The sequence below is a fragment of the Dysidea avara genome, chromosome 7 (genome assembly GCF_963678975.1).
Source record: "Dysidea avara chromosome 7, odDysAvar1.4, whole genome shotgun sequence".
Classification (NCBI taxonomy): domain Eukaryota; kingdom Metazoa; phylum Porifera; class Demospongiae; order Dictyoceratida; family Dysideidae; genus Dysidea; species Dysidea avara.
Window position 1 is genome coordinate 36,526,975 of NC_089278.1, and position 14,849 is coordinate 36,541,823.

The following is a 14,849-nucleotide window of genomic DNA, read 5'->3' on the forward strand; positions in this document are numbered from 1 at the left end:
TCCAATGTAATCAAAGGCTCATCAGGATAATGACAGGTTCATTGTATTGGGTATAAGGGCCATAATAAGGCACCATTGTACAGCATCAGCAGCTTTCCAAATAAATTGTGCAACTCTTTGTAGAGCAAGTGGATGAGTAAAATATAACCACTTACTACTGCTACCGATGTTTCTATAGTTACTAATGCTACAAACTCTGCTGTTCGATCATCTTGGTTAACCATCTCCCCAGGTTTCTACCTAAAGCTCTGATATATATTATAGTTACAAATGAAAAGGTACAATTGATCTTATCCAAGTCAATATCAGGGGGCTTCCCTAAAGAACAGTGCAGCACCCTCCACTGAAAATTTCTTTGATGTGGTAAAAGGAATGTAATTAACAAATTGACTTTGATGTTAGTAGCAAATTGACAGGTTTACTGCTCTACTTCATTTTTAGCTGGGGAAAGCTCTGTGGCATCACAACAAAATTTTACCAGAAAACTATGTATCTTCATACTTTTTCAAAAATTTCCTGGGGGCACGCTTTGCACTCTTATATGATTCTTAAGTACTCCACTGCAAGCAAGACTGGTTACACAATTGCTATCATAAACTATACATACTTATCATGCTAATAAAAATGTAGTACAAAGTCTAGTATGGTAAACAGTACTGTGTTCACAACATGTAAAAAAGGTAAAAGCTTTTAGTGGAAAACTAAGGGGGACGCACATTTGGATGCAATGGTTTCACTTTGACGTTTCTAGACATGCCAACACGTAAACTAGAGCTACTAATGTTTGAATCTACAATACTACTATTATTAGTGTTAGCTGTGAGTGGTGTGGTTGTAATACTGTTGTTACTGCTACTGCTTCTTATAGTAGGCTTATCATTGTCTTTAAGGGTAGTAGTTAGTCGCTGAAGTCCTCCTCCGGGCTGCTGCTTTCTGGGGGTGATTCTTGCTATGCCAAAACAGTTGTAAACAATCGCTAACAAAACGTGCTAGTTCTAACACTACATGAACACAGTGATACACACCATGCACGCACATGTACACACTAAACACAAACATGTACTACAGGAAAACACACACACACACGCACACACACCCCAGTATAAAGGCCCACACATATCACACATTGCATGGCTGCCCTCATTATTACAATGGCAGAAGCAACTACCCGAGACCTCTAGGACAGGTCTGCTGTAACTAGCAACCATCTACCATACAGCTTTAAAGTTTAGAGATTTTTTTAGGGATTGGTTTGGCCAGGCGTCCATAGGTGCAACCATGCAAACTAATTACAGTTACAGATTATTCATATCTCAGGAAAAAGCAAAGTTTGGAATATATCCACCAGATCCCAAGTAAATACTAACACAGGTGACTGGTGCTCACCTAGTCAAATAACATTCAGCTTGTAGAGGACTTGATATAGTCTCTTTGTGGTTAACAGTACCACTATATATACACTGTTATATGGTACTGGGTGATTTGGACAATTAGTTAAAGATTCTTGTGGACAAGTATTAAATTATATTATGATGGACACATCATCAAGCATTACCATATAAGGGAAGTTATGATGGACACGGTTACCATGGTTAGCCACCACATGGAGAGATGGATCCTATAATGCATTCACAGGTTATCATGTAAAGTGACTAGGCTGTTACTTCGAAGGAACATGGAATCTGCATCACTTAGTAGGGATGCTACAACATTGTTGAGACAAGTGGAATGGAACTAAGTCAGAAAATTCTTATAAATCGGTTTACTGCTACAAAGGCAGATAGTTACTGCCTATTTAGTGGTGAAACATACAGTAGTCATTAACCACTACAGTACAATAACCTAATACTGACTGACCTGGAGACAGCGAAGGATCTTTCCTTCTTCCTTTGCTAGAACTACTTCTACCCCCTCCCCTGCCTCGCCCGCTTGCAGCCTTAGGAGATTTCTTCACAGCTACCTTGGGTTTCTTCTTCACTGGAGTAGCCTTTCTTTTCCTTGAAGAAGTCTCTGGTTCAAAATCACTACCACTATCATCACTGGGTGAACCATCAAGGTGGAATTCATCGTCACTTTCTTCCTCTGGTGTGGCTGGCTCGCTGTCACTCAAACCTGTTAAAGTGGAATAACTCCATCATTCTGGGACTGGTTACTTTTGTAAGCTGACACATATTACACAAACTGTACATACACTACTCCACCAATAGGGCCACCCAGACAAATTAATTTCACCATCCATCTTTGCATCTCATGACCTTTAATTCAACATCAACACTTCAGATTGATTCTTAAGGACACATTGTCTGTTATATGCATAGTACTTAAAAGCCTTCTCAGGCCAATGTGTTGATGTGTTGCTTTATTAGCCAAAAAACAAGTCCTAGCACCTACCATTATACTCAGGGTAATGACACAACCAACCTACTCTGAGGACCAATAAAGATGGCCTCAATAGTAATAGGTCTCCGTGGGGCTGAGAGAATATTGGCAGTGGTCCCACGATAACATGTTTGCTAATATTACACATATGAACACCTGAGCTTGCTACTGTCTATACTGTATATCCTCTGTAGGTAGCATTATGCATTTTTCTGTCACATGAGCTTTGGCCTCAAATTAGTCTTCACAAATGATCAGCCCATCAATTGCTAGGAACCTGTACCCATTGTACCCATTATTCTATGTATGGGATAAACTTTCGTGGAGCTTTTTCAGTATGTCCGTAATTTGTGAAGTTAGTTACGATGAGTGATGTTATGGGTGAACAATTTAATTCAACCAATACCTTCGTCATCTAGATATCGTACATCATCTTCAGCAGATTTACCAGCAGATTTACCAGCAGATTTACCAGTAGGTTTCCGTCCACTTGCTGGTTTTGATGAAGGAGGGGGTCTGTAAAGAAATAATAAATCACGTGACCCCAAATAAAAATGTACAACTTCGAAATAATCGGCTTCGCTGGACGGATGTCCGCGGACTCCGTATCTTCTTTAGCTCGCTTCGGCTCGGGTACAAAATCATCTGTAAAATAAATGTACGGATAAGGAAATCGAATATATTACATGTGCTTTTTCATTGACCGCATTATCTCACCTTCATCAGAATCCGCTCCAGCGAACGCTTTGTAGTCTACAGGCTTTTTACTCCTACTATTAGCGCCACAGTTAGCAGACAGTAATAAGAAGTTATATATATCATACCCTGACGATCTTCGCTCCATTTTCTACGGGACGCGCGTTAAATAGAATGATCTCTTCCGCGCACCTTCCGTTAATTCAGGAATCACCCGCTTAGCTATGGTGCGGCTGGGGTGGAGATTTGTGTGTTACAAGAAATACCTACACCCTAGTTTGATTAAAAAAGAAGTACCGAAGCGTATTCCTGATGATCATTACTTGTACGGTGGAAAGCGGCCCAGGCCCGGAGTGACAATATCGGATGCTGGAAACAAGTACAGTTTATCAACACAAGTAACATTAAGTATATTTGTTGCGTTTGTTTTCTCTACCATGTAGAAATAAGCGAATTTGGAAGCTGAATACCCAGTACAAATCTTATTTTAGCGACGTGTTGAATGAAGACATCACGATGAAAGTTACGATGTACTGCATGAGAAAGATTGACAAAGCTGGTGGGTTTGACAGTTACGTATACCATACTCCAGCTGTGGAGCTTGACTCCAAGTTTGGTGAAGATCTGAAGCATCGCATGGCAGTGGAGCTGTGCAAAAGGAGAGACAAGCCAGTACCTCCTTTAGTAATTCATTATCATAAACCACCAACTGATGAGATATGGAAGGAACGTGTACAGGAGTGGAAGAAAGAAAGAATAGCTGCTGTGTTTACTAGGCCATTAACTAAAATGCATCAATGTATTGGAATTAATCATTATCAGTTTATGAACAGCTAGTTATAGCTGGTGTATCTGTAGCATTGGATACCAAGTTGCCAGAATAGGAAGTAATAACCTTCAGGTATTATGCAGTACTGATCATGATTTGAAGTATCTGCGGAATGACCCATTTGGTTGGAAGACATTATTTTGTCTCGTCCCCAGCCACTCATGTGCATGTGCTCGATCATGCAAAAGACCTTTGCATGATTAAATGTGTGGGAGGTTGGGAGACCAGACTAGGAAGACATCTCCCACACAGTAAACCCTTTTTATTTGTTTAAAGGCTTTATGGTGTAAACACCGAGGATCTGAAGGTAACAGATACCAACAGCCATTATTTGCATTACACTACACTACTTAATTACATGCATATGTACAGTTGCAACTACTTACTGCCTGGTTATGTACATTGTAAGTGTTTCAAGGTACCAGTGTTGCTGGAGTCATCACATAGAAAGGACCACTAGATGTGTCGATTCTTCCGAATAGATGTAAATGTACAGGCTTCTAAGCCTCAACCCAAATCACATCATAATCATAATGTTGTTTACATATTCCTTAATTCCCATCTATTCCACCGACCTGGGAAACACCCTTGTAAAGGCTCTGCCTTTTGGTGTCACCCTGTCTCTTGACAAATCAGATAAATATTAACCTATTTTTAGACCATGTATTCCAATCAGCAAGTAATGTGTTGAGAATTAAAAATTGAGTCGGGCCATGCAAGTACCTGTCTGAACTATTTGTATTGTTAAATAATTTGCAGGTGACATTCTCTTCTGCTGTCAGCCTGAGAGTACTAGCATTGAAAGTCACTGTGATTGTAAAGATTATGCACCTATCAATGTAGTGCCCCACCACCACCCCCCCCCCCCCCCCCCCCTCGGGCATAAGTGGGGCTTTACAGGGGGAATTGACACGAAACTGCTGCCCCATTATGGGGCATTTGACGATCGTTCAGTAAGCACCCAAATATTTTTTTGTTGTAACTTCCTTCGCTATGTCAAATCCTGCGTTGCAACTGGGGCCAACGGTGGGAATTTGACACGATAGGTTTGCCCTACTACGGGGCATTTGACATTCGGCTGTGTCAAATCCCCACTATAGCCCCATATATGCCCAAGGGGGCAGTGGGGCAATACATTGATAGGTGCATTATGTATGCACTTGTCAATTTCATGCCCCACCCCAGGTGGGGATTTGACATTGCTTCTTGTCCCCACCCCTGGGGCAATTGACATTCACTGACTGATTTTCGGTAGTTGCATTAATTTTACTAGCTACAGGTGCGCTTAGTTATCCTTGAGGTGTTGTCAAATCCCCTACTAGGGGGTGGGGATTTTTGTCCCAGTAGTGGGGAATTTGACACCACGATTTGTCAAATCCGGTCCCCTGTACATTAAATTGACAAGTGCATTAGTTTGTGCCTTGAAAGTTGAATGTGTGTGTGGTGCTTACGGACTCCTGGGTTGGTGGCTCGTGTAAGATTGAAGTAACAGCCATATTGAAAATTTCAAACTTTAAAGCTTGCTCGTACTGTATAAATGCAACGGAGCCGGCTTATAAGTACAGTGTACCCGGAGGAAAGGCGTATTGCATCGATTGTGGGTTTGTAATAATGAGTAGTAAACGGAAGCGAATTAGTAGTGAAATGTACGTCGCTGAGGAGAGCTTTACGTACCAATACACTTTCTGGGGGAGGACGACAGTAGTCAGTGAGACAGTTTCCTTTTCGTGCCCACAGGACGCGCGAGAGGTCGCCCTCTGGTTGATGAAGAAGCGCAGCATCCCGGAATACGTCGAGGATGATCTGATCGAGAAATTAACAGAATTTATTGAAACAACACTGGCAGAAAAGCTTGCTTCGCAGGAGACACAATGTTTAGAAGATTACCTTAAGCAGGATGGTGGCAGTAAAAGTACCGTTGATGCTTGGGCGGAGTTGTACAAGCGAGAACATGCGGAGTTTGCACAGTGTGTGGAAATGAGCGATGAAAAGACGTTCTCCCAAATCTACCACACACTAATACACTCTCCAGCAGCAGATACCTTGTTCCAACTGGAGCACAGCTATGCCTTTGCTGTAAGTGAAATGCTAAAAAGCAAGGAAAATGCATCAGAAGTGCTGGAGAAGAAGTGAGTTTTGTAGGTTTTTGTTATGTAAAAATTATGAGGACTGCTTGGCAGGATAACGGGTGAATTAGCTGCAGCAATGGCTGGACTTGGTACAACACATTCAGAGAGTGATGTGAATTTGATGACGAGGGAGCACACTCATGCACGAGAAGTAACCTGATATAATTTGTTGTAGTCTTTATCTGTCCTCGTATAAAAGCCACATTCAAATAAACACCTACTGGAGTTTCCAGCACATTTGGAAAATAAATCCTGGTCTCAAGTATAGGCCCTGGCTATTAATAGAGTCTACTTAGTGACTTTAACTCTTTGCTTGTTGATGCTGTTTCTTCAAAAACTAACTTTAAGTTGAGAGCCATTGGATATGTATCGTACAACTGTTTTTCAATCATTTTAGGCCTTGACTATACTTGTTTAACATTCCACCATGACTAAATGCCAGGCATCACTCAGACATATCCTCAGTCTCAAATATATAAAGGCCCTATTCATTTACAGGTACGTCAAAAATTGTTGGCAAGGAAATACAAGCGTGAGCTTTTTTATACAAGGAAATATAACTTCATGGACTAGTAAGGTTACACCTGTAGCTAGGACTACACCAATTTTACAGTATCTATTGTTATCAGGTTGATGGTACTATTTAATGAAGTATCATCAGAACTGTTACATTGCTGCAGGTACCAATTTTGTGTAGCCAACTAGCTCATCACTTGCTAACAGAAATATTTGATGCTGATGAAGGCTTACTCTAATAGAATGGTCTAATAGAGCAGTCACTTTATTTTCAGATCCCTGAAGTTTGGATTTATGGTTGCTAAACTGCTAGTAAATATTTGTACTATGTGATTCAGTAATATTTGGGTAGGAAATGCACAGGTTTGGGATTGAGTACTGTTGTCTCAATTCACTGACCCTTCTCTTCAATCTTTACTTGTCACTATCAAATTGCAGTTTTTGGCAACTGAATTTGTCACTTAGATGATTGAATTTGAATTTGTCACTTTGGTTCATTTGTAGCAAGATTGGCAGCTGGAGAAAACACAAAAACAAGTATATTCTTGTATAACTGTAGTAAACAACTCTGTATACAGAAGCTGTTAATTATTCTGCTACAACTTTTCAGCAACATTCACAAGTTACTTGTGAATAAGCTAATTAACTTCCTATCAGCTTTGCTTAGTTACCTCCTATCAGCTTTGCTTACAACTAACTCAGTTACCTTCTAGTGTCTCAAGTGTAACTCTCCATGACAAAAATGATTACCTCATGATGAGCGGTTATTATTATTATTAACACTTTACAGTGACCAGCATTGAAGGTCTGACAGCAACATGTATTAGGAATACCTAACCTAATTTCAAGGACTTAGACTTAATGACTTGAGTTGCTTCCTTGTAAACAATTGTGACCATTTCAACAAAAACCTGACTTGTTCGCACATCTTCCAATTTTTTTAATTTTCTCAGCATTATCTAAAAATGGATCATCAAAGTTTCATCCTTTCGTGGTGGGGTAGTTTTGGAATTGTATTACTAGATGTAAGAAAATTGATTTCTACAGCGACTATACTGAAAACAAACGGTTACGTTCACAGCCAAAACTTCTGTTTGCATTAGTCTGCAGCATTGGAATTTCATTTAAAATTCACTATACACTGTAGATTAACAAGTACAATGTTAGCTCTGTAGTCACTTATACATATGGGTATGAAGGGACTACAATCTTGTTTATGTTTACCGCATTGTAAACAAACATACGTCATACATAGACTGTTGGGGCTACAGAAATGAAGCAATATTTTCAAACTCTTCGTGAGCAGGCGAATAAGATGGTGTATAATTTTAATTGATTTTAGTCTTCCTTCTCTGAGCAATGGCCCAATAAATACTTGTGTGTCTTTTCTTTGTAGCATGCGTAATTTTACGATTTTTAAGTGTAGTTTTTCTCAAAACCAATGCTTGTGCAAACAAGTTGAGTTTTTGCTGAGCACTATTTAATTATGATGAATTCTTGTGCCGAATTCTAATGTCAATGTGACAAACTCAATTGCCAAAACAGTATAATATAGGATATTTATTTTACTTAATGCATATTATAATTCTGTAGTCCCTGGGAGCTCACTGGGCAAGTGAACTAAGTCAGTTGCAAGAAACTCAGAAGAGAGAGTATCGTGACTTTGTAGTAAAGCTTCATGATGACATGTTAAATGATGAGTTGGGAAGTGAGTCTGATATATAAAGTATACAGTATATGTAGTCTAGCAGTATATGGCTGTTCTAAGAATTACCAGTATATATATACTCTATTACTAACTGATTGTGAGACGTGCCCTATGTGTTTACACTGTTCAGGGGACAGGACTCAGTCTCTTTTGGGTGACAAGAGAGCAGTGTCTTCAGGCTCCATTATTCCACGGGAGGAAGGGTACACTGAAACACCACCTGAACCACGAATGGAGGAGAGTTTCACCATCCATCTTGGTAAGGAAATTCTCTGTATCTATCATTCCGTACACCTGCATATACAGTACAACTTTAGCCCTTTGGAGGTCACAGTCTATTAGGAGCATTCAGTGTAGTCTAACAAAATTACTGACTATAGGCATACTTGTTTGTGCCTATAGCATTGAGGATTACTAAATTACTTGTTTTATGGATGAGCATGCCACCAAAGGGTCAAATTATTAAAATTCTGAGACCATGTTGTTCTTGTTTTCTCTAATCCAGGTTCCCAGTTAAAGACGATGCACAACTTGAGAATGTTATCATGCAACGTGTTGGACTTGTGTAGGCACTCGACCACATTTACTGGGTATGTGTGTGATCAATAGTTCATAACCTCAATGATGTGTATAGTGAACTTATATATGGTGTGACAAAGTTTGTGTGTTATTTGCTATACACTAGTTACCTGCAAGAGATTTGGAGAGTGGGGTGGAGTTAGATATAAACATACTTTTACTTGTGAAAGAATTAATGATTCCAGTTTTAGGGTTTTTACAGTATTGATTTTGTCCTTTACACAATGGTGTGAATTTCAGGATTATAGACAACATAATTAATGGCGTACAAGGCAATGTGTTAGTAATATTATACCCCTCACAACAATATTAAATAACTTTTAAGAGTCAAACTTGGATGGCAAATAATAGTAAGAAAGCAGTATTTGTGAGGAAGCCTGTAATTGCTTCTATTGAACACTTTGAAACTTTGCGGAATTTCTGTTGCCTAGGCCTATTTTAAGTCCTACATTTTCTGTGCCATTTTTTTTTCTTTCATCATGAAGACTGTATGTTCCACACAACTTACCGCCTATCAAACATGATCAGAAGATAGTAACCAGCATCTGTAAATTTACGTATTTTGATGGCGTGTAACAGACAAGTGGGAACTGCACAAGTTATGATGGTGTGTGACTTGTGGTCCCTTATACTATATATCCTAGCAAGCAATAACCATTATGAGATTATTACATAGCAGTAATCTCAGCATATTCTTTAAAGATATACAATCGGGTCTTTCAAATGGTTAGAGACCTGCTAGAAAGACTTCAAGCATCGCAAACCTCACTTTGATCATTGAATTGCTGTGCATATTGCAGGCTAATAGCCTGTAGTAAGCAATCAGTCACTCAAGCCAACATGAGTTTAGCCACTCAATTAAGTTTATAACTAGACAGATGCTATCATCATGGAGAGAGCTGTAATTGTGCTTTATATGATCTTGTGACTGTGAAGCAGTAGCAGTCATTACATATATTGAACATGTTCTGAATAACTACATAAATATTACAATTAAAATCAATGTATATACATTTCTTTTATATTCCGCTGCATATATTATGGTTGGAAGTGTCGAAGACTGCGCAGTCAATTGTGAACAATCTGGTAGCTTTTTGACTGTTGTCACTAGTACTATCAATGTCATCACTAGTACTATCACTGTCATCACTAGTACTATCAATCTCATCACTAGTACTATCAATGTCATCACTAGTACTATCAATGTCATCACTAGTACTATCAATGTCATCACTAGTACTATCAATGTCATCACTAGTACTATCAATGTCATCACTAGTACTATCACTATCATCATTCAGTTGTAAATAGCTGCATTATCACTGTGAAGGTGCTTGGAGTTGCGTGTTTTCGCTTCCACCGCTATTGAAGATTCCAACAACATGCAGGCAGCCTCTTAGGTGGTGCTCATTCCGAAGGTGTGCGAAATCAAGAAGTTGCTGTGACAGTGATGATGACAAATACAAATAAGGAAGTCTAGTAATCTCCACCATTGATTTCATCCGTGACGTTGACTAAAGAACTAGTAAGGTTTATTTAATCGTAAAGTTGCTGTGTAATAAACAATGACTGATATTGATCGTAAACTGTCGTGTAATCGACGATGACTTACAGCTCTCTTGCCAGTGTGGGGCTTGCTCAGGCTCACCCCAATAATTCCTAAAAGAATCCGTAAAGTCTTCAAACTTTTCTTTACCAAAGTGCTTCATGTTCTGATTCACCAAAACTTTTGTCATTTACAGTAGTACTGTACTTTAATATGCTATTCTGTACAATTAGAATGTGTTTGAAAGATAATGTGGTCACAACTTGACTTATATCCCCTATAGGGGTGCTCGCACATTCCAGCCACACAGACTGCAGACAGCCATGTCTCTCTACTCGGAAAAGTTGTCTGCATTGATCTTACTGGTCGATAGTCGGATCAACACACTGGGAGAAAACAAGAGAGGTATAGTTGTACTGGAGTATAGTATGTGTGAGACACCCATAATATTGAGACAGTGTTTTGCAGCTTACTTAGTTGTATATTGTGTTATTGTAAAGTCATGTAGTCGAAATGTTTATTTGAGAAGTGTCTCAATGTAGCTTTCATTCTGCATGTCTGATTTGGTAGTCAATACTTATCACACAAGTACAAGAAATTAAGGATGGAATATCCATTACTTCAAGTGTAGTTAGGCAACCTCCCTTGTTTCACTACTTTATATTTCTATGGAATACAGAAATTCATTTTGCTTGTACTTATTTGGTTACTTTTTGTAACATAATTATGTTTGGTAAACTTGCACATACCACACGAAAAGAAAGAATGGTACCTGAATGCGGCCAAACCATAGTGAAGTGTCCATTGTGTTCTTGTTCAGCTATGTCCAGGAAACAAAGAATGGTACAAGGAATACTTCTACAATCAACACTCACTATGGACAATATTGGCAATTCCTGCTACAAATGTAGGGAAGTCATTATGCAGTACCATAAATTGTCGATACCTTGCACTATCGGTTTTAGATGGGACACAGACAGGGCATGATGCATGCATTGTATGTACTGGTAGTACTGTGGTATTCCAAAAGCACCTGTTGGGCTGAAGTGACATCTATAGAAATATTACCTGTAGTTTACTTTCAGTGCATGTGGTTACTTTGTTGTTCCTACTGTCCAGCACTATATATCTAAAATTACCCACACAATACAACAGGCTGAACATTCCTTGGACTGTAGAGTAATGTAGATAATAAGACAATAAAGGAAATTTGGAAATAATGTGAAAACTTTGATTTTGCCAAAACAGACATTTTTTTGTAAAGAAAAGCACCATTCTCAATTATTGCCATGGATGTAATGTCTTCATTGTTTGGTCATTGTAGTATTTGCTAGCATCACTCACCAGTCAACTGATTTCCATTTTGCTGATATTGATGTGCAAATCAATGCGATCCGTAAACTAGCACAAACCACCAAGCAGGAGAACAAAGACTCTACCACCATTAGTCCTAATGGAATCCTAGCTACTGATGAGAATGGCCTGGACGTGCCATCATCTCTGAACTCATCTTCTCTTAGTGACTTCTCTAATGATGGTAGAGAACATGGCTACAACTTGGCAGCATTCAGAGGAGGAGATGCTGAAAGTGGTGGATCTGAATTAGGTCCTGCAGGATTTCTGGAACATTCTGAGTCAGTAATGTTATCTCCAGGTAGGCATACTGTGTGGTTACATCATGACAATACTGTATTATCAATAAAGTGAAGTATAAGTGAGTTACTTTGTCCAGACAATATGGTAATGTACTATTTCGTTGGTCCCCAATTTACAGTAGTTAGTCAGTTAGTTAGTTAGTTAGTTTGTCAGTCAGTCAGTTAGTTAGTTGATTAGTTAGTTAGTTAGTTAGTTAGTTAGTTTGTCAGTCAGTCAGTTAGTTAGTTGATTAGTTAGTTAGTTAGTTAGTTAGTTAGTTAGTTAGTTTGTCAGTCAGTCAGTTAGTTAGTTGATTAGTTAGTTAGTTAGTTAGTTAGTTAGTTAGTTAGTTAGTTTGTCTGTCAGTCAGTCAGTCAGTTAGTTAGTTGATTAGTAGATAGTTCAGTTAAATAGTACAAATATAATATTCCATAGAAACTTGGTGAAAGCATTTTGGTAGTTCTGAAAACATATATGGGTTCAGTTATTGCCCAACCAATACAGCATGCTGAGCTGCCGTGAAGGAAAAATGACACTGGTTTTTGTTGGGTTAATCTTTATAATCTCTACTGTACAGTGATATATAAGCAAACACACTCATGGCACAGTGTATTTTAAATTTGTTGAATAACACACAACACAAACACACACACACAAACATACACATACATCGCACGCACACACACTACACACATCTGCATGTCTAATCACCCACACTGCTTTATACAATCCAGACAATTTGATGTCACTTGTGTCATACTAATGACGACTTATAGGGGCTGTACATAATACACCATCTTTTCCCCTCGAAATAAACTGTAAACTGGTTCCATTCTGGCAACTATATGATTTCCTAGTCCTTCTAACTGCTAGCTTTCTACTACTTGTCATTCTCAGGGGTGTATTCTGATTCTCATGAAGGTGTGTTCTGGTCTCTGCCCTACAAATTTGCACTACATTTGGGCCAAGGTTCTGGCTTTGTTCATTCATTTCAGCTGAACTTTAACTCACAAACTTGTTCCTTAACTGACATCATTCCAGGCAAAGAAGTAGACCATTACTTTCACTGTTGCACTCTATTTTGTCTATGAGTCCACATCTAAAAGCACCTCACTTTCTTACATGCACATTGTTTAGAACACATAGTACACATCTGACGTCAGTACTATTCGTAGTGGCATGGCAGTGTGACACATGCTTCCATAAATTCATGTTTTAATTTTATCACATTTGCTTTTTGTATGAAAGTTACCAAATTGTAAGGTGAGTTCTTTAGGTACACATTTGAAATCCATAACAGGACACAGTGCATAAAAAAGAATTGACTGGTATAGTTTGCTGGCAGGTACTGTGTGCTTAAAAGTAAATAACCCATAGCAACATCCTGGAGGAAGAAATTCCCACCAATGAGTGTGCCTTCTACTTCTAGGGGTTTACCACCAGCAGTGCTGCAAATATTTTTATCTAGGTTTGATCATTTTGATTATTGTACACTCTCTCTCCCAGGTGATGTATATGTGACAAGACATTCTAATTTATCAGAAGTTCATGTCATCTTTCATCTTGTCACTGATCCATTGTTGTCAATCAGTGACATACCAGCACGTAACCCTGTCATGGTGGGGTTACGTAACTGCTTACATGCTGCATCACATCATGACATACACACCATCACTATACCACTACTGATGGTACATGACATGTCACCAGTAAGTCAAATTGTGACTTGTGTTCTTATTAGTATAGTGATGCCACGATATGAAAAATTTTAATATGACAATCACAATATCATGGGACTTATATCATGATAGTCACAATATACTAAATGAATTGAATACATTAATGTTTTCACAGTACAAGATTTTCAATTTTAACAATGATATGACTAAAAGTTCACTCTTTTATGCATCACCACATGTTTCCAGAGAAATGTCCTCATAGTTTACAAATATTAAGCCACTTTTCACTAAATAATTTGTATTTTTTATATCACAATATAGGTTTTTTCTCTATCATGATTATCATAAAACAATTCTATCACAATAATAAGATATATCATGGCATCACTAGTTCTTGTAATGTATGTTGCCCTCCAACAATTGCATATCCTTGGAAATGTAAAATTAATGTTTTAGTAATTTGATTTGCTGTATACGAAATATGTACTGTGTGTAGGAGATGACTATTAACTGGTGTTTGAAACGAGCTGAACTTGTGATGAAGTGTGTTAAAGGTACATGATATTGCTGTCAGCTGTTAATGTAGCAGATTACATGCGGTAGGTTTTATGATGGAGAGCACGTCATGGGGAGGGGCTGATGCACGTACTATACAATTTGTTGTTCCACCAGTAAGTCATGTAATGTATGAATGTATACATGTCACAAAATTTACTATCTATAGGGTCTGTCAGATGAGCTGTTTGTTGACTTGTGTGAAATGTTACCACGTGTGTTTCGTATGGCCAGTACCCGTAATTTGACAAAGAGATAGTCAATGTGTAGCTTTATGTGTCATAATAATGTTATGGTTGTCAAGAAAAAAAAAGCAATAGAACTGAATACATAGTTACCAAATACTTCTAATATGTATGCCTATTACTCACTAAGGCCACAACAAAATTAATGTGGCAGGTAAACTAGAAGATAAAGAATGTTATGATGGCTGGTAGACTTGTGAATATTGTGTAAGCAACTGCAGTTATAGCAAAGTGAAGGGATTAGGGAAATATTGATTCTCCACTTTATTTCAGAAATGCTTTAGCTCCTGCATTTGTAGAGATATACTCTAATCGAGCAGTCGTATACCTATATATAAGCTGAATAGCCATCT

General features: G+C 38.4%; 3 protein-coding genes across 4 annotated transcripts; 2 read left to right on the forward strand and 1 right to left on the reverse strand.

The window, feature by feature from the left end:
- Positions 1-588: 588 nt before the first annotated feature.
- Positions 589-3,368, reverse strand: LOC136260764 (nuclear ubiquitous casein and cyclin-dependent kinase substrate 1-like). 2 transcript variants are annotated; one of them, XM_066054623.1, is made up of 6 exons: positions 3,204-3,368; positions 3,097-3,152; positions 2,943-3,024; positions 2,786-2,895; positions 1,858-2,112; positions 589-949 (listed from the first exon to the last, which is right to left on the reverse strand). In XM_066054623.1, exons 1-6 carry the CDS (start codon positions 3,221-3,223, stop codon positions 702-704), a joined length of 771 nt encoding a protein of 256 aa, XP_065910695.1. In that variant the 5' UTR covers positions 3,224-3,368; the 3' UTR covers positions 589-701. The 2 variants fall into 2 exon arrangements, with proteins under 2 accessions (XP_065910695.1, XP_065910696.1); XM_066054624.1 differs by having other exon boundaries at positions 718-945; positions 3,204-3,353.
- LOC136261212 (uncharacterized) lies at positions 3,300-3,912 on the forward strand. The gene is made up of 2 exons (XM_066055186.1): positions 3,300-3,454; positions 3,519-3,912. Exons 1-2 carry the CDS (start codon positions 3,300-3,302, stop codon positions 3,910-3,912), a joined length of 549 nt encoding a protein of 182 aa, XP_065911258.1.
- A 1,416-nt stretch (positions 3,913-5,328) lies between these two features.
- Positions 5,329-14,595, forward strand: LOC136261241 (FERRY endosomal RAB5 effector complex subunit 3-like). Its single transcript, XM_066055212.1, has 11 exons — positions 5,329-6,033; positions 6,085-6,184; positions 8,143-8,257; positions 8,388-8,516; positions 8,763-8,847; positions 10,666-10,787; positions 11,707-12,036; positions 13,524-13,726; positions 14,193-14,250; positions 14,300-14,367; positions 14,421-14,595. The coding sequence occupies exons 1-11, from the start codon at positions 5,516-5,518 to the stop codon at positions 14,508-14,510; spliced, it is 1,818 nt and encodes a 605-aa protein (XP_065911284.1). The 5' UTR covers positions 5,329-5,515; the 3' UTR covers positions 14,511-14,595.
- Positions 14,596-14,849: the final 254 nt, after the last annotated feature.